We start from the raw sequence: 26,213 nt of genomic DNA, 5'->3' as shown, positions 1-26,213 counted from the left end.
TTAACTAAGAATGCATAACAAAAGCCTTACATAATCTGAAAACCTTAATTTTCCTGACTATCTGGATTAGTAATCTACTTACTTGTTTGTTTATACCCCACTGTAGAAGTGTAATGACTTGCCTTACATAAATACATATGACATAAGAAAAAGTGTAAAAGAATGTTTGAGGAAAACAGAGCAAAAGGAAAAGTAAGAAATGAGTGATAAAGCCATAAGTGAGATTAATACACAAAGTGTGTTTTATAAATTTTTATATACTTGTTAGAATTAAACAGGATCAGCATTCTCATTCACAATATTCCTACAGATTAACACTGGAAAGGAACTAATCTATCTATTTATGAGGGAATCAATTTGGGGAGAGTATTTGGAAAGCTTAGAGTGGAAAAGGGTACTTGGAGAGAAGCTGCCATATAAGTGTGTGTGTGTGTGTGTGTGTGTGTGTGCGTGTGTGTGTGTGTGCATGCATATGTATATGTGTGTGTGTGTATGTGTATCACAAGGTTTTGCTGAGCATTCTGGATACAGTACCTGTAATACCTGCTTCCTGCCATGTATGCCATTCTAAGAGCTCCGTCTTGCCCCAACCCATCGTGTTTTTTTTTTGAGAGGCTGCAGTAAAAATTTACATTACTTCCACTTATTTTTGGATTATTAAATGGTATTTCTTTAAATGCCACTCTGTCTTCAGTCAGACCCCATAAGAAAACATACTTAGCAGGATGAATTAAAGTTCCAGGGAGGTCCAGGAGAAATGCAATCATGGAAGGTAAGAGTAGATGATGGAGACCAGAGGCAAACAGTGCTGTAACCTGCTACTGCAAAGGACAAGTGAACTGCTTGTTGAGAAGATAGACCAGTGCCAGAAAATTGCACTTCCCATTGGAAAGACCAACATTTTCATATTTTAAGAACAGAGACTGTAGCTCTATATATATGAGGGATTTCTGTACTTTGGGAATTATTCTCTGTTTCTAACAAGAATACTGTGGTACAAATATAAGACCATTTATCATCTTTATAACCAACCTGGCCATAACACTTTCATAATAATATTGGGGATATAGGCTCTTTAATTCTATAACCTTTTCCATTTGAGAAAGTGAGTTACAAAGAGGAAAATAGTCTGATCTTGAAAACTTACGATCATGATAAAATTATAACATTTTAAAGAAAAAAAGAATAAAATGAGGAATTTTTAACTTCTTGTTTTAGAAAGCATAAGAATGTATTATCCTTACTGGTAAATGATGGCTGAACAAGAACAGGGTTATAAATTTCAGTAAAAAGCAATTCTTAAAGGCCTATTTTAAAACAATATATTATTCCTCTGAACATACATATTTACTCCTGGGAGTTAAATTGCATTGGAAAGACAAAATATGACTCTATCTACCTGTTAAAGTAATTGATATCTGATCCAGAAAACTTTTCTATTAAACATTACTAAGCATAGATCCATTACTGAATATTTATTTATTTAGCAAATAAATCTTGATATTTTCATCAAGAGGAGACAGGATATGCTTATTGTATTACTTTATTATTATTAAAATACAACCATGCAAGAATAAGAACTATACAAAATTGCATTATTTTGCTGGAATATATGAATAAAAATCTCAAGCAAAATCTTTATAAATGAAAACATAATAATTCTGGGGCTGATGAATTATTATTTGTTTTATATACCCTGACTACTCTGCATGAATCAAACTGGATTTTTCCTTAAATAAGAAAAATGGATAGCTATACTGCTAAAAATTCAGTAATTTTTTTCTCCGTGAAACATAATACAACTCTATTATAATATGGCTTTAAGATTTTGGCTGGTCTTACCATATTCCCCAAATAGCAAAGGATGAACAGTAGGCTCTTGAGGACGTATAAGCCTGGTTGTCCCGAAAGGCAGATTTGAATTTTAACCTTCCCTCATCAGTCTTGTAGACCTTATAAGGGCAATGTGGTTCTAGTGCCTGCCACTGAGGGGGAAATGGGTTTTCCTCATGATAAATCACGAATTTAGTTGGTCTATTCAGTAAAAAGATTAAAAATATTTATACCTATATGCATTTCGAAATTGATTTATTTTTATAGCTTTCCCCTTCCCATCTGTTTTTCATGTGGAAACCCCTGACATGGGTGACTGTGAACTGGGGGCTAGCTAGAGAAAAATACACTGCCTGGGAAATCTTTATTGTGAAAACTCTTCCTGCTCATTACTACCACCTCGGCCAGCTATTGCTGGGCTCACTGCACTGTCTCAAGACCAAGGAGTAATGAACTCAACACTATCTAGGCTTGGTGAAGGTGACCTGGAGTTGGGCAGAGTTTCTGAGTTGGAGGTTTGTCTGCCAGCCCCTGCTGGGAGAATTCAGGGTGTTAGTCTCCAAGTTTTAATGACAATAACTACTTATCCAGCACAACATACATAGGGAACTCCTCATCCAAGATCTTCAAGGTATAGATTTTATGACCTTCATTGGTTGATTGCTTATTTCGATGACCTCTGTAATTTAGAAATTCTTACTTACAGCCTGCATTTCTCTTGCGGCAATGAAAACTACGTAAGTGTGTTCTGTCTCCCATGGGGCATCAGTGGGTCCCCTGAAATGCTATCTTTCTGTGATGGGTACAAAGATGTGTGCTTGAGAGCAGTCACCTCTAGCTGTCTGGAGAAGGATGAGTGAGTGTGAAGTAAAAAAGAATGTGTACAAACTCTGAGTGTTCCTGAGCGTGGACGTGATGGCACATGAAGGAGTGTTTATTCAGTCATTGAGTTCACATGAATTTATTGTGTGCATTGTGGATGGAGTAACAAGCTGCCTACCTGTTAATGATGTAAGGCAGTGCATTAGAGTAAAGCTAATCGGTTTAACAACAACAAAAACACCCAAAACAAAAGACCTCCAAATCCAAATCTCAGTGATCTAAAGCAAGAGAATTTTGTTTTTTGCTCATGGGGGACCTTCCAAATTGTCATTCAGGGAATCCAAGCTTCTTTTGTCTGTGGCTTCTTCAGTTCCACAGTCCTATCTACAGTGGCCACAGAAAGAGAGTTCTGCATGTTGGGTTTTATGGGCCAGGCCTGGAAGTGGCATGTATTATTTCTGCCCACATCTTATTGGCCATTACTCAGTCACAAGGGAGGCTGGAAATGTATTTTAGTTACATACATGAGAGGAAAAAATAGCTTGGTAAACAACTAGCTAGTCTCTGCCACTTTCAGTGGCAAGGATTTCTATTTCCAAACTGCTCCCTTTGTCTGTTTTCTCCTCCATCATTCTTTTTCTTAATTTTTTAAATTTTTAAAAATTTTATTATGTTATGTTAATCACCATACATTACATCATTAGTTTTTGATGTGTTCCAATTTAAGAGTGTTCCATGATTCATTGTTTGCATATAACACCCAGTGCTCCTCCTCCTCCTCCATCATTCTTTTAATTAGAGTCAGCCTTCCATTCCACCATTAGAGCTTAGGTGTTAATTGAAAATATTCTCCAGAAGAGTGGAAAAATATAGTCCAATATTCACCCTGAATTACAAATTACTAAAGTCAGATCCTTTCTTAGGAGCAGGTATATTATAACACTCCTTAGAATAGAGTCTGGAATATATGTGCCCAATAAATGTTTGAGGAATAAATGAATAGATGAACAAACCACACATCTCCATTGTTGATCCTCTTTTTGTCCTGAGGATCCTGGGATTCTGGAGCATAAAGAAAAGGAGAAGAGACATGACAGACTAACACAGCGAATTGGATAGAGGGCTAAAACTACTCCCAGTCTTTAGTGGAGTACAGGGGATTTCTAGAGTAAGACCCAGAAGGTGAGTGGGTTCACAAACTAGCATTCTGGCAGGGAAAGGGAATCTCAGAGAATGGCTCTAGGTTAGGCCAGCTTATGTGGTGAGGGTGGTTGGTGTACATATAAAGAAGCATAACACCAAAAGGCAGCATGGAGAACTCGTATATATATCCTTTGGTCACCTAATGTGTCACATAAATGAGCCCATTTGGTCCTGCTTGCCAACAGAGGTGATCTCATGCTGCATTAGCCATGTAATCAGCAGCTGCACCAGCCTGCACCAGACTTTGAAAAAAGAATCTTTCCTCACATACCTAATGACCTCTTTGGACACTGGGTATGCTTGAGCTTTGTGAAAGCTGAAACCAGACCAGGGGGAGAAGAAAATCCCATGGAAAGGGGGAAGGGAAGCTGGTGAATTTGATTAGTTACTGAAGGAAGACTAATTTTTAGAAATGACTGAAGGATACTGAATCCCTGGGAATGGGATAGAATATATTACTGGCTCTGAACAGACCAAAGATGGATGTGTATAGGTTAAAAAAAAAAAAAGTCTGTTTGCACACATCTGTTTTGTCCAGTCACACCTGCTGCGTGACTATTTGTTGAAATAAATCACTGAATAAATTTTTGGCAGGTTAGACGCTTCTTAAATTCTATCTACAAGGCAGATAAAAGGAAAATCCTGGTTTTGGGGAAGTGTCAACAAAACAAAATAGCTACTCTCTTTGTGTGACTCACTTTCTGGCTACTGCCTTTGGCTACTGATGCCTGCCCTAATCTCTTGGTACCACCTGTAAGAGAGATACAGATGCTAAAGATAACATTTGATGTTCCTTATTCCTATGCTTTGAGTCCTCATTCATGTTAAAATTGCATAGGGGAAAAGAAGCCACACCACTAAGACTGTACACATACAGTTAATAACAGTGGTTTCACTACCATTCCAACAATGACTTTGGGGAAGATCCTTCCCTGATTTGTAACAGTCAAGTAATGTCATCAGTGCAACAGCCTTGTTCACCCAAAGTACAGGTTCTACAGAGCAAGAACCTAACCAATCCCAATGAAATTTAAAATTCTAGACTACCTTCTCTACCTCTGCTTTTCCCTCCAGAAGCTGTGTCTTTCCTCTCTAGTTTCTTATATAGCACTGTCACATTCCAGCAATTAGTAATTATAAAACAATAGAAATGAAATCATTAGTAACTTATAATTATCTTCTTTCCCAACATATAAGATCCTTTAGCATGAATCGTCTTGCCAATAGATCACAATTCATCTTGATAACAGGTTTGATAGAGTTACATGAGACATGAATCTGGCTCATTAATGTCGTTATTGTTTTTAAACACTCAGTGGCAACAGTGCTTCCAAAATATTAATTAATCTTCATGACTTCTCTGTAAAGTAGGTTAAATATAACTAAACTCATTCTACCAGTAGAGGAATTGTCAAACAGGTGATCTCCTCAATGAATTTCTCTTCATTACCAATAGATCCAAGAATAGAAATAGAAAAACTGAATCTAATTCATTTTCTATGACACTAGACAGACATGACTCTTGTTTGCTATTAAGGCTACCCCCCCAAAACTCTTAAGAGATCCATAACAAAATAATAAATGCTTTATAACAATATAAATGCTTTATAGCAAAAAATGTGAGTTCTGAAACATTTTTATCCACTTTCTTACAAAATACTCAGAAGTAAATCAGCATCAATGGTCATTACAGCATGCACTGTGCTTTCTTCTCTTCCCTTTCCTTGCTCTCAAATTTTCATTGTGCTTTAGAGATTCACTATTCAATCATCACTACTTATATTTACGTAATACATTTCCTCTGAAGAGCTTGAGGCATTGTGGCGAAAAATAAGGACTATATAGGACCTAAATTTGATGCTTCTATCACACCTCTGCTCTTATCAGATGGAAATGGTGTAGCTCAATGGCAAGGACATGGGTTCAAATCCAAGGCCTGCACCAAGATGCTGTGCATCTTTGGAAAAGCTATTTTCTCCGGTTGCTGTTTTCTTGTTTCTAAATGAGAATCATCTTACTCCATAATGCCTGGCACTTTAAAAGTGATCACTAACAGGGGTGCCTGGGTGGCTTAGTCATTAAGCATCTGCCTTCGGCTCAGGACATGATCCTAGGGTCCTAGGATCGAGCCCCGCATGGGGCTCCCTGTTCCACGGGAAGCCTGCTTCTCCCTCTCCCGCTCCCCTTGCTTGTGTTCCCTCTCTCACTGTGTCTCTCTTTGTCAAATAAATAAATAAAATCTTTAAAAAAAATAAAATTGATCACTAACAGAGTACATTATTAATCATATAAATCAATGACTTGGCCCCAAAACCATGAAAAAAGGAATGAAGGGCTCCTAATGGGAGGATGTGATATTAGGTATGTGCATTTAGAGATTTTCCTTACCATGATAACCATCAAGTGGCTCTTAATACTGTACAAGAAAATCTTTTCTTAATTCAGAATAATGGTTGGCACATAGTAGATATTAAAAAGTATTTTTGAATGAATGAATAAAAGCCACTTGCTTCCAAAGACAAAAAGAGGAAAAAGGGATAATATCCGTGTTGTGTCCTCTATGTATACTTGACCATCCAGATCTCATTTGGATATCAATGATCCAAGAACATAAGGAAAGAGGGAAGTTTGAAGTGTGAGATAGATGGAAGAAGGAAAGTAGAAATAGGAAGCACTGGAAAAAAATTCATCTTCTGGAAAATACTATAATCCTCCAGTTTACTGGTGAAGAATATGGGGAAAGGTGGCATTTTATGACAGGTTATTCCTTCATTTTTAAAAAATTTTAAGAGTTTATTGGGTTCCTGGTTGGTTCAGTCAGTTAAGCATCTGACTCTTGATTTCATCTCAGGTCATGGTCTCAGGGTTGTGAGATCGAGCCCTGCATCAGGCTCCCCACTCAGCAGGGAGTCTGCTTCTCTCCCTCTCCTTCTACCCTTCCCCCTGCACTCTCTCTCTATAAAAAAAAAAATAAATCTTAAAAAAAAAATCTCCTTTTACTTATTTTTTTAAAAAGATCTATTTATTTATTTTAGAGAGAGAGAGTGCATGAACAGAGGGAGGGGCATAGGGAGATGGAGAGGGAATCTCAAGCATAGTCCATGCTGAGTGTGGAGCCCAGTGTAGGGCTCCATCCTGGGAACCTGAGAGTGTGAACTGAGCTGAAATCAAGAACTGGATGCTCAACTGACTGAGCCACCTAGGTACCCCTACCTCTTCTTTTAAAATATAGAAATATCATGGCACAAGAAATATTGTGCTAGACCTAGAGGACTAGTTCTACTTAAAAGCTTAAAATAAGCTCCCATTTCAACTCATCAAATTAAAAGAATGTACCTCTAAACAATCCTAAAATTTGTATGGAACCATAAAAGAACTCAAGTAGCCAAAGCAACCTTGGAAAAGAAAAACAAAACTGGAGGTATCACAAGTCCAGATTTCAAGTTATATTACAAAGCTGTAGTGATCAAAACAATATGGTACTGACACAAAAATAACCACATAGATCAGTGGAACAGAATAGAAAACCCATAAATAGATCCACTATTATATGGTCAATTAATCTTCAACAAGGGAGGAATAAATGTAACAATGGCAAAAAGACTGTTCTCTTCAACAAATGGTGTTGGGAAAACAGGACAGAAACATGAAAAAAAAATGAAACTGGACCACTTTCTTACACCTACACAAAAATAAACTCAACAGGGATTAAAGACCTAAATGTGAGTCCTGAAACCATAAAACTCCTTCGAGAGAGCACAGGCAATAATCTTTCTGACATGGGCTATAGCAACTTCTTCTAGATAGGTCTCCTGAGGCAAGGGAAACAAAAGCAAAAATTAACTATTGGGACTTCATCAAGATTAAAAGCTTCTGTACGGTGAAGGAAACAATCAACAAAACTAAAAGGCAACCTATGGGATGGGAGAAGATATTTGCAAATGACATATCTGGTAAAGGGTTAGTATCCAAAATATATAAAGAACCAATACAACTCAATACACAAAAACCAAATAATCCAATTAAAAAATAGGCAGAAGACATGAACAGGCATTTCTCCAAAGAAGACATATAGATGGCCAACAGACACATGAAAAGATGCTCAACATCACTCATCACCAGGAACATGCAAATCAAAACTACAATGAGATATCACCTCACACCTGTCAGAATGGCTGAAATCAACCACACAAGAAACAGTAGGTGTTGGAGAGGCTGTGGAGAAAGCAGAACCCTCTTGCACTTTGTAGAAATGCAAACTGGTGCAGCCACTATGGAAAATAGTATGGAGGCTCCTCAAAAACTAAAAATAGAACTACCTTATAATCCAGGAATAACACTACTAGGCATTTACACAAAGAATACAAAAGCACGAAGTCAAAGGGATACATGTACCCCAATGTTTATAGCAGCATTATCTACAATAGCCAAAAAATGGAAGCAGCCCAAGTGTCCATTGACTGATGAATGGATAAAGAACAAGTGGTACACACACACACACACACACACACACACACACACACAGGAATATTATTCAGCCATAAAAAAGAATGAAATCTTGCCATTTGCAACAACATGGATGGAGCTAGAGAGTTTAATGCTAAGCAAAATAAGTCAGTCAGAGAAAGATGAATTCCATATGATTTCATTCCTATGTAGAGTTTAAGAAACAAATGAGCAAAGGAAAAAAAGAAGAGAGGCAAACAACGAAACAGATTCTTTTTTTTTTTTTTTTTTTTAAAGATTTTATTTATTTATTTGACAGAGAGATAGAGAGAGAACACAAGTAGGCAGAGAAGCAGGCAGAGGGAGAGGGAGAAGCAGGCTCCCCGCAGAGCAGGGAGCCCGATGTGGGACTCGATCCCAGGACCCTGGGATCATGACCTGAGCCGAAGGCAGCCGCTTAACCGACTGGGCCACCCAGGCGCCCCAACGAAACAGATTCTTAACTATAGAGAACAAAATGATGGTTACCAGAGGGAAGGTGGGGGGGGGAGATGGGGGAAATAGGTGATGGGGATTAAAAAATGCACTTATAATGATGAAAAAAAATACAATAAGATGAAAAAAAAAAATGACCCAACAATGTACTCCTAAAATTGAAACAATAAACAAATAAACCAGAAATAGCCCTGTATTGGTTTTAATGGAAATAAACTATCAGCTGATACCTTGAATATTACCTGTGTAGATATATTCCACATATGCAGGATGAGTTTTTGTGAAAACCTCTCTTACTTTTTCTATTTTATCAGCTCTGATTTTTGTTGCAAATGGTGTATACATAACTGAGAAAGATTCCGCTCTGGTGATGGCTTCTTCAATCATGGCCTGAGAGGAAGCAAACAACCCGTTTGGCATCAATAACAGTATATGACTTTTTATGAATGTAAAAAATATAATTACCTTTATGGATGATTTAAAAATCTATATACTGTACTGCAAAGATAACATATTTTGGTCTTGAATATTCATTTGAATAAAATTTTAATTAGTTCTGGAAATACTATTTCATATTAAGAAAACCAATTAAATGAAGAAAGTTTGTAAACAGGCACCTCTACACTGAGCTTGCTTTAAGATAAAAATAAAAATTCTATTTTCCAAGGTGTCATTTTTTACTTGATTTTAAAAATCAAGTTCTTAAGTCTAACATAATTATCCTACTCTCCAACAGACATTGATGAGCAATTTGTACTTAAAAAAATTAATTGAAATATCTAGTTCTAAGTATTTTCTATAAATAACACAACAAACTAGACAAAGTACATTTTTTTTCTTCTTCCACTATGTGGGAAAAACTCTTGGAATCAGAAAAACCTTTCTCAACTTCCTCCCACTGAAGCTTCCCTTCCCTCCAGATCACAAGAGCCACTAGAGATGGATTTGGCTATTTAAGAATTTCTTTAAATTTTCTTTGCTCATGTACTTTCTTGATAAAGCCTGCCATCACCCTGAGCTTCCTGTTTTAACTAGGTCCATTACTATTTGAAACAGACCAAAAAGAAAGTTATGTGAAGTTTTAAAAGGAATTTATTCCTTTCCTACTTTTCCTTCTAATGAGGCTTAACCATTGAATAAAAAGTGGAAATGTCCATAGTTATCTCATTTTTCTGAAAATAGCATAAAAGCATATTATAAAAATTCATATTTATTTATAGGAATAATTTTTTTCAGTGACAACTAAGAGTGCCAACAACCCTAAGGAAAAATAATAGATTTGAACTGTCCAACAAAAGAAAAACCATTTAACAAACAGCAATTTATATTATTACCGGCATAGCATTTTGTAAACAAGTTTCTGATTGATATTAAGAGCAATAAGGAGTTGATTTTAAACTGAGAAACCTAATTTAACTTGTTCATTGCCTAATCTGTTTCTCAGTGGCTTCAAATGGCCTCTATGATCATCTATATTGTGTGTAAAAGAGCAGCTTTGTAAACATTTTCTGGATACAAAAGGTCCTCCTTTCTCTGAGACTCTCATTAGAAAATTATGTAAACTTTCTAATTTACATTTTAAATTTGTTGTGGGGCAAATTTCTGAATGGCTGAATGAAAGAACTTACATTGCCCACAACATTGCCCTTTCCAGGTTTGAGGAACTGGTAGGTGAACAAAGAATTCAACTGTGATTCCAAACCCAGAGCCAGCACTCAGCGGAGATAGCAATGGATTACGAACATGCAACAGGACCTGGGTACTGAGGCCTGGATGCCAGCTTTGGAAGGCCAATAAGGTCTGGAATTCAGAGATGTGGACTGAGAACTCAAACATAGCATTTAGGCACCAACTTCTGGTCCTCCAGCAAAAATAAAGATCCTTTATACTAAGTAGGAGAATAATTTTTCCAGTTTGGGGCTTACGTATGTTCACTGCTGGAACCAATCTGGGGATGGCCTGTCCAGACCAAAAATGTAAGTAGTCATACCTAGATGAGTGTGGAGGATATGCTGAAGAGGGAAGCTGTATTAGACCTCAGTTGGAAGGTCACAATCTGACTTTTCTACCTTTTATAACTGTTCCTATATTAGCTTGCAGAGTTGCTATAATGACGTATCACAGACCGGTGCCTTAAAGGATGCAAATTTATTTTATCATAGTTCCAGGGGCTAGAAGTCTGAGATCAAGGTGTCTGCAAGGTTGATTTCTTCTTAGGCCTCTCTCCTGGGCTTGTAGATGGCTCTGTACCTTCTCCTTGTGTCTTTACATTGGTTTTTTTTTCCTGTGTATGTCTGTATCCTAATCTCCTCTTCTTATAAGGACATCAGTCATATTGGTGACCCACCAAAGGGTCACCTAAAGACCTCATTTGAACTTAATTACTGCTTTAAATACCCTATTTGCAATGCAGTGACAATCTGTAGCACCTGGTTAGGACTTCAGCATATGAATTTTAGGGGGACACAATTCAGCTCATAATAGTTCCTAACTCCCAAATAGCTTTTCTGATGGTCTCTCTAAATATCTTGATGAAGGGTATTTTGCTTTAAATTCTGGACCGAAAAATATTAATGAAGTTATTTAATCCTTTAGTTTATTTCCAGAGAGATATTAACAGTATCCCAGTAAGGCCAGGATAGAAGAAACCACTCTCTCCATTGCATTTCTTTTCCAACTGCTGGCAGCTTAAGTGACTGCTGGCAGGGTAACTTTGCTAAGCCATCTCACAGCAGGGACAGTAAGACGCGTGCCCAAGAGCCTATACCAGCTTTTTTGCAAGTGGCAGACGTGTGGTTTTTGTGTGGCAGCTTGATCTGTTCATTTAAGGCACTGTACTCTTGGCTTGATGCTCAACGAATTGTATTTAGGCTTTCACAGGGCTCTCCACTCAGGAGGATGTGTGCTGGAGCATGGGTTTCCTTTCTTCCTAAATCAGAGCCAGTAGAAATGGGATGTTTTTTATGGCTTCTGTCCTCCATGTTGAAGATGGGTAAGGAAGTAATCTACTTTTTATCATCCCTGAAAGATTTTCCTTGATTTTGAAGATAAATAGAGGAAGAGACCAGGTGAGGAATTGCAGCTTGTAAAAAGTAAGCTGTTCTAAGAAATTTGTTTCATTTCTATACACCAATAATGAAGCAGCAGAAAGAGAAATTAAGAAATCAAGCCCATTTACAATTGCACCAAAAATAATAAGATACCAAGGAATAAACCTAACCAAAGAGGTCAAACACCTGTACTCTGAAAACAATAGGACACTGATGAAAGAAACTGAAGATGGCACAAAGAAATGGAAAGACATTCCATGCTTGTGGATTGGAAGAACAAATATCATTAAAATGTCTATACTTCCCAAAGCAATCTACACATTTAAAGCAATTCCTATCAAAATACCAAAGGCATTCTTCACAGACCTAGAACAAATAATCCTAAAATTTGTATGGAACCATAAAAGAACTCAAGTAGCCAAAGCAACCTTGGAAAAGAAAAACAAAACTGGAGGTATCACAAGTCCAGATTTCAAGTTATATTACAAAGCTGTAGTGATCAAAACAGTATGGTACTGACACAAAAATAACCACATAGATCAGTGGAACAGAATAGAAAACCCATAAATAGATCCACTATTATATGGTCAATTAATCTTCAACAAGGGAGGAATAAATGTAACAATGGCAAAAGGACTGTTCTCTTCAACAAATGGTGTTGGGGAAACAGGATAGCAACATGAAAAAAAATGAAACTGGACCACTTTCTTACACCATACACAAAAATAAACTCAACAGGGATTAAAGACCTAAATGTGAGACCTGAAACCATAAAACTCCTTCGAGAGAGCACAGGCAATAATCTTTCTGACATGGGCTATAGCAACTTCTTCTAGATAGGTCTCCTGAGGCAAGGGAAACAAAAGCAAAAATTAACTATTGGGACTTCATCAAGATTAAAAGCTTCTGTACGGTGAAGGAAACAATCAACAAAACTAAAAGGCAACCTATGGGATGGGAGAAGATATTTGCAAATGACATATCTGGTAAAGGGTTAGTATCCAAAATATATAAAGAACCAATACAACTCAATACACAAAAACCAAATAATCCAATTAAAAAATAGGCAGAAGACATGAACAGGCATTTCTCCAAAGAAGACATATAGATGGCCAACAGACACATGAAAAGATGCTCAACATCACTCATCACCAGGAACATGCAAATCAAAACTACAATGAGATATCACCTCACACCTGTCAGAATGGCTGAAATCAACCACACAAGAAACAGTAGGTGTTGGAGAGGCTGTGGAGAAAGCAGAACCCTCTTGCACTTTGTAGAAATGCAAACTGGTGCAGCCACTATGGAAAATAGTATGGAGGCTCCTCAAAAACTAAAAATAGAACTACCTTATAATCCAGGAATAACACTACTAAGCATTTACACAAAGAATACAAAAGCACGAAGTCAAAGGGATACATGTACCCCAATGTTTATAGCAGCATTATCTACAATAGCCAAAAAATGGAAGCAGCCCAAGTGTCCATTGACTGATGAATGGATAAAGAACAAGTGGTATAAATGTACAATGGAACATTTTTCAGCCATAAAAGAATGAAATCTTGCCATTTACAATGACATGGATGGAGCTAGAGCGTATTATGCTAAGAGAAAGAAGTCAGTCAGAGAAAAACATTCGTGGAATTTAAGAAACAAAACAAACCAGCAAAGGGAAAAAAATAGACAGAGGCAAACCAAGAAACAGCCTCCTAACTATAGAGAACAAACTGATGGTTACCAGAAGGGAGGTAGGTGGGAAGGATGGGTTAAATAGGTGATGGGGATTAAGGAGTGCACTTGTTGTGATGAGCACTGGGTGAATTGTTAGATCACTATATTGTACACTTGAAACTAATATTACATTGTATGTTAACTAACTGGAATGTAAAAAAGTATGTTAACTAACTGGAATGTAAAAAACCTTAAAAAAAGTAAGCTGTGCTAAAAGTAAAGGTGGATTTCAAATGATACTTTTTAATTTGACAAAAATTTTCTGCAATTGAGTAATTCTTTCCCAATGTGTGAGTTTCTCTGGTGTCAATAAATGATTCACGTGTACAAAGAATAGGGAAAAAAGTCAGTCCTCATGTCCTGTTGGTAAGTGTACATTACTTTTAATTATACTTTCTCTGTTGCTACATACAAAAAAAGCTTTGAAATTAGGTGTTTACATTTGGGGTTTCTAATAACTTTCTATTGTTATCCTCACATTTATCAAGTTTTAAAGCTTACAGTTACATAAACCAAGAATGAATGTGGGCAGCTCATTTCCTCTACCAACGGTAACTTATAATAATCTTGTTCTTTAGCTAAGCAAAAAGAGCCATTTGCTACCTCAGAAATCAATTTGTCCAGGATGATTTTATAACAAGGGACACAATGGGGGAGATAAGTAAAGACAGATACTCCATCAAGAATAAAGGAAAAGCCATCAAACTAAAGGGAAAAGATGAACAAAAAAGAGCAAAAAAGAAACAAAATTCACTCCCTCTTCTAAATCCAAGAAGGTTGCTTCTTCCTGATAAATTTTTAAGAACACTCACGGTGCCTAGGATAAATCTGGCAGAAACTATAAACCACGAACATTTTCAGGATGATGGGATTATGAAGTTTTTCCCCCTACTTTTTTGCTGGAGGATTTGGACAAACTGCAACCTTTTAACTATGTGTCCAGTGATAGTGGTTCAGTAGCAGAAATCTCGTTAGTTCTAATTAGAAAATGTGATCAAATTATTATAGATTATTATCAAATTATTCCTTTAATGCTTCCAACATCAGGGTTGACCATAATTGCAGTAAATTGCTTTACTTATAAGATTGTATCTGGAAGGAACCTTGGGGATTTTCCAGCCCAATTCATTGAATTGGAGATGAATTAAGTGACTTGAAGAGGCTTAAGTGACTTTTCTCAGGATGAACAGCTTTTTAATTTTATAGAATTAGAATTAGGGTTTCAAATATTATATTTCACTTTATCTTCAAAAATTATGGTTTTACCTGCTGGGTTTTACTCTCTTGTTTAAAAACAGTCATAATAAATATCAGTTTATATTCTAAATGGTTTAATTTACTTTAGTTTTGCAGTGTATATGAGTGCTGTAGAATTTTAGAACATATATATGTATATGAGTCCTGGGCACATGGCTGGCATTTTTCAGACCCCCTTGCAGTTAAGTGTAGCCATGTGGCTCTGTGTGGATCAATGAAGCATAAGCGAGAATGGTACTCTTTCTAGGCCTGGCCCATAAAACTCTGCCTCATATGATCCTCCATTTTCTTTCTCTATCAGCTTCCTGAAGAGGGAGGACTCGCAGGACTTGGAGGAAGATGGAGCTACATGGTGGAAGAACTATGGGTTCTCATTATTGCTGATTTGAGGAGAACTAATCAGGAACACCCACATTGAACTACAGCGAGTGAGAAAATTACTATTATTGTTTCAAATTACTGAAATGTTGGAGTTGTTTGTTATAGCAGTTAGTCTATCTTAATTCACAAACAATAATAAAAGAAAATTTGAATCTCTTTCATAATCTATTTTTTCTACTAAGTTTTATGTACTATTTAAAATGTAGACCAAAAACATGGTATTTTAAGAGATAAAATAACTTTTCATTTAGTAGTGTGAGAAATGCTTTTTTATATCCTATTTCCTTTAATCCTCATAAAGTCCATCTAAGTAGGTATTACTAGTGAATGACTATTATGATTATATTATTTTCAGAGTTAGCGTTAGATGCACCGGAAGCAGGGCTCCACTTGCAAGCTATAAAAATTGAGATGGGAATCTTTAGTCTTTAGTGGCTAATATGGTTCTTTGCTATTACATTAATAATGATGTAATTTTGAATGATGACTAGAATTTTCTAGAAAATGGAAAAAGAAAATTTTTGTGACCAATAATTTTCAAATTCAATCCTTTGAGTACACATGGGTTCAATTTGAAAGATTCCGATTTTCTTGAAATTTAGAATTAACTTAAAGAGCAAATTTACCTAAAGAGCAAAATATCTTACCTCGAGACTTCCCTATAAACCTATTCACTGTATCACTTATGCAATAGCCAAGATTGACATTTTTATGATGATTTTATTAATATAATGGTATGTCAGAATACAATATGTAATAATTGATTGTTTGCCCTTGCCTTGATGATCAACATTTTAATGCCGAAATAGTACCTTGGGTTTATGGGAGTTCTTTTATTAAACAACCTTCACTGTGAGTTCTGTATTTTTCTAATATAAGAGAATATTTGGCAGCTTTGCCATTACATTTATCAGTCCAGTGATGTGAAAGTTATGTCTTCATGCAGTTTAAATCAAGATATTTAAATTTTTATTTGCACTGTGTGGAAATGACCAAAGATTGTATGAACAGGGTACTTGTACCAAGGTGAGCAAATTTTTAGATAGCAGTTATGAATTCTCTACTTTGCAATCCATCCTGTTTAAAAACAGCCACAATAAATATCATTTTAAGTTCTAAGGCATTTAATTTTACTTTAGTTTTGTGGTGTATGTGAGTGCTATAGAATTTTAGCATATATGTGTGTGCGGGGGGGAGGTGGGTGTGTGTACACTACTGTCCACTATCCGGTCTGGTTAGGGTTAGAGTTAAGGTTTTGATTATATATCATGCCTCCATTAGTTGGATAACTTCAGCATTTAATGCCTAAAATTTAATCTTTATTAATTTTTAATCCTATTTGGTAGGAAATTTTATTTCTATGTCCTTTTAGCATAGAGCTAAAGAGATGAAAGGAATCTAAGGTATTATTTTAAAATCACTCAACTTTATAACCAAGGAAACTGAGGCTTGCTGAGTTCTGGTGACTCAACTCAGGTCACAAAATGAGAGAAGGAAGCAGGACAAGAGTGCAAGTCTCTCCTAAACCGATGATTTCTCTTCCACTCAATGACTTTTCATCCTTCTAGTTAGATTGCAAATTCCTAGAAGTATAAGATCAAGTTTTACTTTCTTTTTTCTTTTTCCGTAACTATCTTATTCCTGTCTTCACAGACAATAAGAACTTGACTCTAACTCTAACAGAGAAACAAATAGACCACACCAAACCTAAAGCAGGTCAAGATCCTCTTCACAGCAATAACTCTAACACAAAACAGAATATTCCTCCTTCACACCTACTGGCCACACTAAGACTGTTTTGCCCACCAGCCCCTCATTGGATGTAAGGAATGCTATCAATAAGCATGCCTGTCTCAAAGAGAAATATTTACAAAAATTAAATGAAAGTCTTCTTGATAAGGCAGCTTAAATAATAATGTGCTTGGGTTGGTCTAGCTTATTTAATGGCAAAGCACATATAATTTATAAATAGAATTTAAAGTACATTCTTGTTCTAAAGACCCTGAATAATTTTCTGCCTGCACATTAGAGAAATACCAGCTGATAGAAACTCAGAGTTACAAGTGTGGGTTTCAGCAGCCTCCAGACTCTTTAGGATGCCACAGAGCTTTTATTCTTGATGACTTAAAATGAATCACCAACAGGTATCGCAGGAATAAATAGCTACATTACCTGTAATTATTTCATAAGCACAAATGGGTATTAGTAATGGGCTTTAGCCTCTGTGTTCAGTGGTAAATGTCAACACAGTTTGGGACCCTTTTTTGTCATTGTACATTTCTTCTCTATATTTAGTTTAATTATATGAAGGTAGATATTCTTTTCCCTAACTGTATCGTTTTCTGATTGTATTTTTTGACTGATGGTTTTAGATTGGGCTTGCTGGTGCACGAAGCTGATTAACGGCAGAGTTGGGACAAGAACCTGGTAACCTGGTTCCTAGACGTGAACTGCTTTTTCCACCATTTATTTTATCTCTTAGGCTACTATGCAAGACACTTTTGAGTGGAAAAGTCTAGGATGCCTTCGAAAAACTGTATTTTGGAGAAGTTGAAAGAATCCAAGTATGTTACTTTGGAGACAAGACGTAAGTTGTAGGGACTAATTTTCTGTCATCAGAGAGCAACCTACTGTTGTAGACTTCATTTAATTCACTGATAAATCTGTAACACTCATTTATCAATTAAGTGAGTGTTCCTGGGCCTTGGCTAAGTGCTGTAGATACATTATTCTCTTTACTTGTTAAGGCAACACTGGAAAACAGGCATTATCCCATTTTATTTTATTTAAGATTTTTATTTATTTATTTGAGGGAGAGAGAGAGCGCATATGAGCAGGGGGAATGGCAGAGGGAGAAGCAGACTCCCCGCTGAGCAGGGAGACTGACATGGGGCTCAATCCCAGGACCCTGGGATTATGACCTGAGCCAAAGGCAGATGCTTAATTGACTAAGCCACACAGGCACTCCGCATTATCCCATTTTAAAGATTAGGAAAACTCAGTTTTTATATGATACAATATGCAGTAGTTCACATGGTTACTTTGTGACAGAGCTGGGATTCAAGTCCTTCTGTCTCAGCCAGAGCCTCTTGCTCTGAGCCATTTATGGTGTGCAGACTCACAAATGAGTTTATAGCTTCCATGAAGCTTTGGAGGGCAGAAGTGCAATCCTTAGCAGTAGGAAAAATGTCCTAATAGAGCCTTCCAATGAGAGAACTAGTCATCTTGGAAGTTAGTAGCTCCATGGCCCTGGTGGTACACAGACCCAAGAAAGGATGATGGTATATCTGGGGATCCAGTAAAAGGGACTGTGTGTTGTGTCCAAAAATGTCTTTATAGTGCTAATGTCTATTACTCAAAGTTTGTCTTTGGTATACTCCCACAGCCCCATAATTTCTTTTCTCCCTCAAGTTTCAGCTTTGCCCCAGCAACCAGACACCTCTTCTTTTTTCTTATTTCTCTCATTTGTCTGTAATTAATGTCTTTCAGGCTGTCGCTCCCTCCTGGAGGACCTTTATTTTTTAGGAGGTAAGAGATTGCAGGAGGATGCTATTATGGGGCAGGTATCCTTCTATAGGCAACTTTTCATCATCAAGAGGTCTCAGAAGGGGCATAATTGCATTTGTGAAAAATGTGATGGACCTGTCAAATATATATACAAATACTTATTATATACACACACACACACACACACACTGTATGACAACAACTAACTACAACTTCAAGTGATATTAGATGAAATGAAATGAAGTGCTACCTTTAAGAGACCTGCCACTATACTTCCAAGTTATGTATGTATCCAGACTCCAGTTTTCTCTCTGATTTGTGTCTTATATGTGAATATTAAAGCAGGCCAAACCCCATCTGAGGAAGGATAAAGAGAATAAAGACTTGCCATGCTAATTATGGTGTTTTGCATCTCTTTAGGTTTGGGCTTGAAATAGTCCTCCCAAGGTTTTCTGGGGGTTGTCCCTCATAGGCTGTTGACTCCTGGTTTGGATTGCTCTTTATAAAATAGAACTTTTGCTCTTGGATAGAAATAGGTCAGTTTAACAGTTACTTTAGGATCCTAAAAAAAAAAAGGAAATCATGCCACTTGTTGAAGACAGACATTTAAAATGCTGGGGCCTCATTATCTAGAAGAGGGGAGATTGGAAAATATGGAAAAGAAATGAAAAAGAAAATGATTCAACCAGAAGCTATAGCACAGGTAGAGTATGCAGTCTTCAAAAATTAATGAGGAAAATCTTGTGAATTCAAGAAAAGAAGAGAATTCATTTTTAATTGTTGTGCAATGCCATCAAAAAATGGCTGAATATAAATAAAAACATTAAAAGCTTTGAGCTTTACAGATGATCTTATACTTGGGTGCACACAGCTTAAAAAATTTCATGATTTCACGGACTAGTTATTCCGCATCTCCGACTGCTAAAATAAGTGACCTCAATTTCTCTGCAAGCTTGTAAATCAGTAACCTATAAAAATCTATGGGAAATATAAAAGATAACTATAAAAATCTCTAAATTTGGTTTGGATCATAACAATTTTTGATTTTTAGATGCAAACCAAACAAAGAAGGAATCAACGTGTTCGCAAATTTAAACTGGAACGCAAAGTCTCGAAGTAAACAAAATAACCTCATGACAATTTAGCAAAATAGCGCAGAACTCCTGGGAACCAAATAGCTATCCCTAAATTTGTCCAAGTAGAAGAAGGCCCAAACTGCCTTAAATCTATGAAACCCATATCATTCTCAAATGAGAGAAAATGAAAAGAAATTTAGAGGTTACTTCCTTCTCCATTAAGAACTGTCAGAAACCCAAAAAACTTTTTAGGAGGGAAAAAGAGAAAAGGAAAAGCTGACTCTATTAAATGGTGTGAGTTTCCTTCAAAACCCACTGATATTCCTACAAAACCAAACAGAAACCATTAAAAAAATCATATATATATATATATAATTTATATATATTTATATATGTTTATAAATATATATTTCTATATTAATTATATATTTATATATAAGTATATATATATAATTTATATATAAATTTCTGAAGATGAGTACTAAGTAAATATTTCTTAGGAGTGGCTGAGGATTACTTTTCTTGTTTGATGTGATGCTGCTATTTTCTTTTTCTTTTTTTTTTTAAAGATTTTATTTATTTATTCATGAGAGACAGAGAGAGAGAGAGAAGCAGGCTCCCAAGGAGCAGGGAGCCCGATGTGGGACTCGATCCCAGGACCCTGGGATCATGACCTGAGCCGAAGACGGACACCTAAGGACTGAGACACCCAGCCGCCCCTATGACACATTTTTGAAAGAACCCTGTGGCTCTTGGCTTGTATAGGTGGCATGAGGAACAGGGACAGTGTGGGGAGAAGAGAGGGATGGGGCATGTAAAAAGCAACCTCACCTACTTGACAGTCTGGCCAAATCAGTGTAACTAAATATATATATAATAGTACTGAAATGTACACATGAATTCAATATGTGTATGGCTCAGATTCTTTCCTCCCTCCCTCCTTTCCTTCTTTTCTTCCTTCCTAATGCCTGGGACACTCACAGAACATCAATGGAAGAACTACACTAAACTATACAGACAGAAAATAATGTCACGGTCACTATCTACTTCACAGGAACACTCAGCCTTAGATCAAACACATGCCTTAATTACATCTTTCATTTAAAAGTGAACCTCTCCTACCGGCATACTACCTCAAATAGCATCAAAGCGAAGTGAAACGCAGGCAGCATTTAACAACGCTGGTAACCATGGAAACATATCATTAAAGAATATATAAACAGGAATGAATAATTAGATGAGAAATTCATTTCTACATTTATCTTTTTCCAAGACCCAGGGAAGGAAGCTCTCTTTTACCTCTCATCTCAATTTGGACACTTCCTCTTGAGCCTGTCTTCTAACTGAAAAATATGAGAATTCATAAAATGAGAATCTTAATGTTGCCTAGCTTAATGGACAAATCTCTTTGTAGGCAAGTGACTAAAAACAACTGCAATGCCCATTGTTGTCTAGATGTAAAACTGAATGTAGGAAGGAATTCTGAGGCAGCCAAAAAGTTTGCTTTGGGCATGGGAGGTGGGCAGGAAAATCTGACTTACATCATGGTGAGAAGAGGAGAGCAGTTAACCTTTAAAAAGAGGAAGTACAGGCTGCCTCACTTATTGGAGGCTTCTACATAGTGGGACTGAGGGGAGAATCTGGGGCTTAGGGATTCTTTCTGTGCAGGTACTCTGACACTCTACCTTTGCATCTAGCAAGGCGCTAGATAAACTTTGGTAGGCTTAGTTGGTCATGAACTTAGAAAATTATAAATGGCCTTAGAGACCATCTAGCTCAGGATTGTGCATCAGAATCACCTAGTTGGGGGGCAGTAGACAAAGACAGTGTTTCAAACTTCACCCAACTCTGGGAATCTAATATTTTAAATATCTTCCCAAGTGATTTTGATGCAGTTGGTCACTAGACCAGTGTTTGAGAACCACTGACCTAGGCCAACTTTGTCATCATGCAGCAGCAGAAACTAAAGTCCAGAGCAGTTGTGGTAAACCAGCAGATTGAGTTGCTGGTCTCAATTTCCCCCCTCCCTATAACCATATCACATCCATGCCTTTGTCATGGCTTTGCAGTGAACAGAAGAATTTTACCCCTTGCCCTTGGCCTTGACCATATATGTCTTGCTTTGGCTAATGGGATGTTAACAAGCATGGTATGAACAGAGGCCCGAAATGTGCTTATATAGTTTTGCTTTCTCTCTTAGAATTCTGCACTTTGCCATAAGATGAACAGACATCAGGTAGCCATTGTTCAAAGGTGGATGAGAGACATGTGGATCATTCTTGGGCTTCTCTGCAGCTTGGAGCTAGGCCTCACCAAGTCCATCCAAGACCAGTCTAGATCAGCCAAATCATGACTGATAAGCCAACCTGCTTATTATAATAAGCCACTGAGTTAAAGAGTGATTTGTTACATAGCAGTACGTAGCAGTGGCTGACTAATACAGAAATGAAAGTGACTTATCCAAAACTGAATTCTAGCATTGGAACTAGAAGGTACAGCTTGTGAATCTTAGGCCTGACTTCTTTCTATTGCTCTATAGTGTCTGTTTTCTTTTGCTTTCTTTCCTTTCTGAGTTAAGCACATATATCCATTGCCTTCTTAGAGTCCTTCTGCTCAGCCTACGTTCCCTATATTCAGAACATTCTGTCACCTTTCCTTATCAGGGCTTACCTTTCCTTCCATCTTGTTCCTTCAGGATTCTGCTTTCATGTTTCCAAAGGTACTAAGAAGTCTCAAAATAATTTTCCCAGTTGTGTTGGGTCACCCATTAATGAGTTAAACATTTACAGGCAAAATTTCTTCTGCATATGATGTGGGGTTGACAAGAGACTCAGTGTCAAATGGTGGAAATTTAAGCATGACACATGACAGTTGATAGGAAAAATATTTTTAGGTGAGTGAGTTTGGTGCTTCTTAAATTATATCTATACTAAATACAATAAAGTTTGGGTTATTTTTAGACCCTCCTTGTCCAAATATTTTATAAACTGTATGCCTGATGGGGCCAAATAAATAAATAAATAAATAGACTATAAACAAAGGCCATTAGGAGAACTGCTTATAAGGCATTTTTATTTTGTTCATTTCTGTGGAAACATTTTTCACATGGAAGCAAATCTTTAGAGAGAACACATTTTTCTTCTCCAGAATATGTAGGTGTTTTGTTAAAGATAATAAAAAAATTCTGGTTCTTTGACCTTACTTTGCCTGTAATTTCACGTTGAAGATTTTATTTTTACTCTGAGGTTGATATATCATAAATCTGTATCACATAAATGACTAATATCGGGATAATTTTGCAATATCAAGAAGAAAAAGAACTGGAGTGAAAAAGTTAGTCTCCATTATTGGTATATGTAAATGACTAATATTGGGATAATTTTGTAATATCAAGAAGAAAAACAAAGAACTGGAGTGAAAAAGTTAGTCTCCATTATTGGTATAAGGGATCAAATAACATTCAGTGTTAAATTATCCTGTATCATTCTCTGGTTAGTGCAGAGAAATCCATTAGCTTGCTGCTGTCTTGATTGCTATGTTTGAAAGAAGCTAATAGATAAGACCTTAGGATTTGCATGGAGACATCCATGAGCACAGAAACCAATGAGAGAAAGGGGACTATTGGAAATCTGCAACCTTCTCCAAATACTCTGATAAATCCCAGACTCAACTAAAGCACAAGGTTGTACACATTTGTGAACTTAAAACACACACACACACACACACACAGAAATACTTATCGAATTTGTATAAGCACAGAATTTTTAAATAACAAATAAAAAACTATTCCAAAATATTTTTGACATTATTGGTTTGAGTTTAATGTAAAATAGTATTTAGTTTGGTTAATTGAATTTAACAAATATGTATTGAATCGCTATTTGCAATGCACTTTGATAGTACTTGCAAGAAAAACAGACTAAGAAGAAGTGGTGTCTAATTTAAGTACCAACTGTTTTTCTTGTTAATAAATACTTTGTGCTAGCATAAGTGTTTCTTGAAGACAAGACAATGTCTATTTTGTTCACTGCTGTATTTCTAACACATAGCATAGTGCCTAACATACAGTCACTAATAAGTGATCAATAAATATTTCCTGAATGAGTATGAATGACAAATACAATTTGAAAGTAAAGAAGAAAAGTACCCACTAATTTAAGAGTAGTCTGCATACACTGGATTGGAAAGGTTTCAAGCTTGAATGACTATAGTGCAGTTTAAGGAGGAACTATATGACATGAACATTCTCGGTGCTATTTTTTGCTTTGAGTTTTGGAAGCAATAAATGTCTTCTGTTAGGCCCAATACCAAGAGGAAAAAGGGCTGTTGCAAAGAGAAGGAGTACACAAGGGACTTAACCTGCGGTCTGTTGAATCCCTGAACACGATGGGAGGGCTTTAGGGCCCACAGACTGTGCACTATCTTCCTCAAGCATGTAGCTGGGGAAAATCTTTTGCATCTCAGTGCAGCCAGTTCCTGATTTTATCCTTTGAGAGTAGACTAATTTCACCAAAGAAAAATTTCTTGTTGGTGAGCCCTCTTTGGAAACCATTTAGGCCATTGATATCTTTAAGATGGTGAACATTCAATGCCAAGTACAAGTTGAATTGGATGGGAAGTCTTGGTATTCTCTGCACAGATGGAGGATCTGTGAAGTTGGCACTGCCTCAGCCTTTGCTGCTTCACTAAGGAAAGATGGTCCACATGTCAAGCTTCCTACGGGGGCTTGTATTGGTATCAACAGCCCCTCCAACAATCCCAAAAGAGGTCTTTCAATTTCTGTGAAAGTCTTCAACTTCCTCAGAGCCAAAAGCTCAGATCAGTGCCTTTTCAGTAGATCTTTGTCAAGATACAAGAACACACCATGAGGCTCTTTCTTAATAGAGAAGTTTTTGGCAATTCAGAGAAGAAATGTAGAAGTGATTTAGTTTAATTCTTGAAAATTTTTTAAGAGAAAAGAAAACTCCTTCTTAGAACAGATTGATAGTGAGGAGTTCATTCCAGGACTAGCTTTATAATGGCTGATATCTTAGTCACATAAAAGAAGCAACTCTTTTGGTTAAAATGCTTAATTTACTATTAGAGATGCTGCTGAAAAACTATGAGCTCTTTCTTCTTTCTTTCTTTTTTTTTTTTTTTTTTGTCAAGCTGCTATTCTAAATGAGGTGGCTGGAGTCATATAACAATATGGACTGGAGGCGAGACTGACAAAGTCTTGAGAGTTTCTAGGGACAAAAATCAACACTTGGCAAATGGCTTTATTTCTTATGAAGGTCACTTTTTGTTCAGATGGCTTTAAAATCGAAACAAATTGCTGACGTAGATAACTTTGATGATAAAGACTTAACAAAGATAATCTCATTGACCTGAGGACAAAGGAAGTGATGTAATATGAATTTTGGTTATTGTTGATGCCTGTCTATCCATATGAGATCTTGTGAGTTACAGGAGCTCTGATTCCATTTGCTATTAGAGACTTTGTGAATCAGGGTTGTACCTCTTATTGCTATTAAAATGAAACATTGACATTGATGTGATGTCAAATATATTTCAATTTCTTATTCCAGAAAAATTTCATAACCTTTTCATAAGAGTGATAAAACTATAATTCTTCCTATTCTATGTGTAGGAGTTCCAATGTAATGAGATAAGTAGTAAGCACATTTTCTGTGTATATGTTTATGAGTATTGTTTCTAGGTGGATACTTGTAAATGGAATCAGATTCTCAGAGGGCTTTGTGAGTCAAAAAAGAAAGAAAGAAATTTAAAAAAGAACAATTAAGGTGAAGAATGAGCTGATCAGGCAGCTTGCCCCTGTTTAGTGGGGCTCCTCTGCACTTGTTTTGTGGGACTTCTGCAGCAAAATTAGCCATTACCATCTTTTCTCACTCCATTTTGCTGAGCAGTGCAGACTGGAGTTGGCTCTGTTACTCACACTGCAGGAGAGAAAGCCACACACCAGACAATCCATGTGGCTGACAGCATGGCTGAAAGTGAAGGTGGGAAACCAGGAAAGGGAAACAGGAAAGGAAGTCGTGTTTGTTTCCTGATGCTATTAAATCTAGTCCTGGATCTAAAGGGGCAGGTGGCCTAGGAGGTGGACTACAGTTTACTGTAAAAATCTTCCTGAAATAATATTATTGTCTTAGGAGCAATGTATAAATACATAGTGGTCACTGCTTCAAAATAGCTAATTCTCAGCCTGATTAGGAATCTTCCATTTTGTTAATTAGCTCAGAATTGTGATGAGGTCTCAAGGTGTTTGAGAAAAGGAGAGTGGCTGATAATAGGAGACTGGGTATCAGGTTGCAGAAGCATGCATGCAAGTACAGTTGTGACAAGTTATTTCCAACCCTCTCTAGCTCTCTAGAAGAGGTGATGCTATTATAGAATAACATGTGCAAACACT

General features: G+C 36.7%; 1 protein-coding gene across 1 annotated transcript in view; it reads right to left on the bottom strand.

Moving 5' to 3' along the window:
- SPATA16 (spermatogenesis associated 16) overlaps positions 1 to 26,213 on the bottom strand; it is a 227,036-nt gene that overhangs the window by 50,975 nt on the left and 149,848 nt on the right. Inside the window, exon 6 of the mRNA XM_036075653.2 lies at positions 9,042 to 9,189. Coding sequence (XP_035931546.1) covers positions 9,042 to 9,189 — 148 coding nt within the window. The remainder of the gene's footprint in view (positions 1 to 9,041; positions 9,190 to 26,213) is intronic.

The sequence above is a fragment of the Halichoerus grypus genome, chromosome 1, assembly GCF_964656455.1.
Source record: "Halichoerus grypus chromosome 1, mHalGry1.hap1.1, whole genome shotgun sequence".
NCBI lineage: Eukaryota > Metazoa > Chordata > Mammalia > Carnivora > Phocidae > Halichoerus > Halichoerus grypus.
Note: the sequence above shows the minus strand (reverse complement) of the source record. Positions and strands in the feature narration are given on the sequence as shown.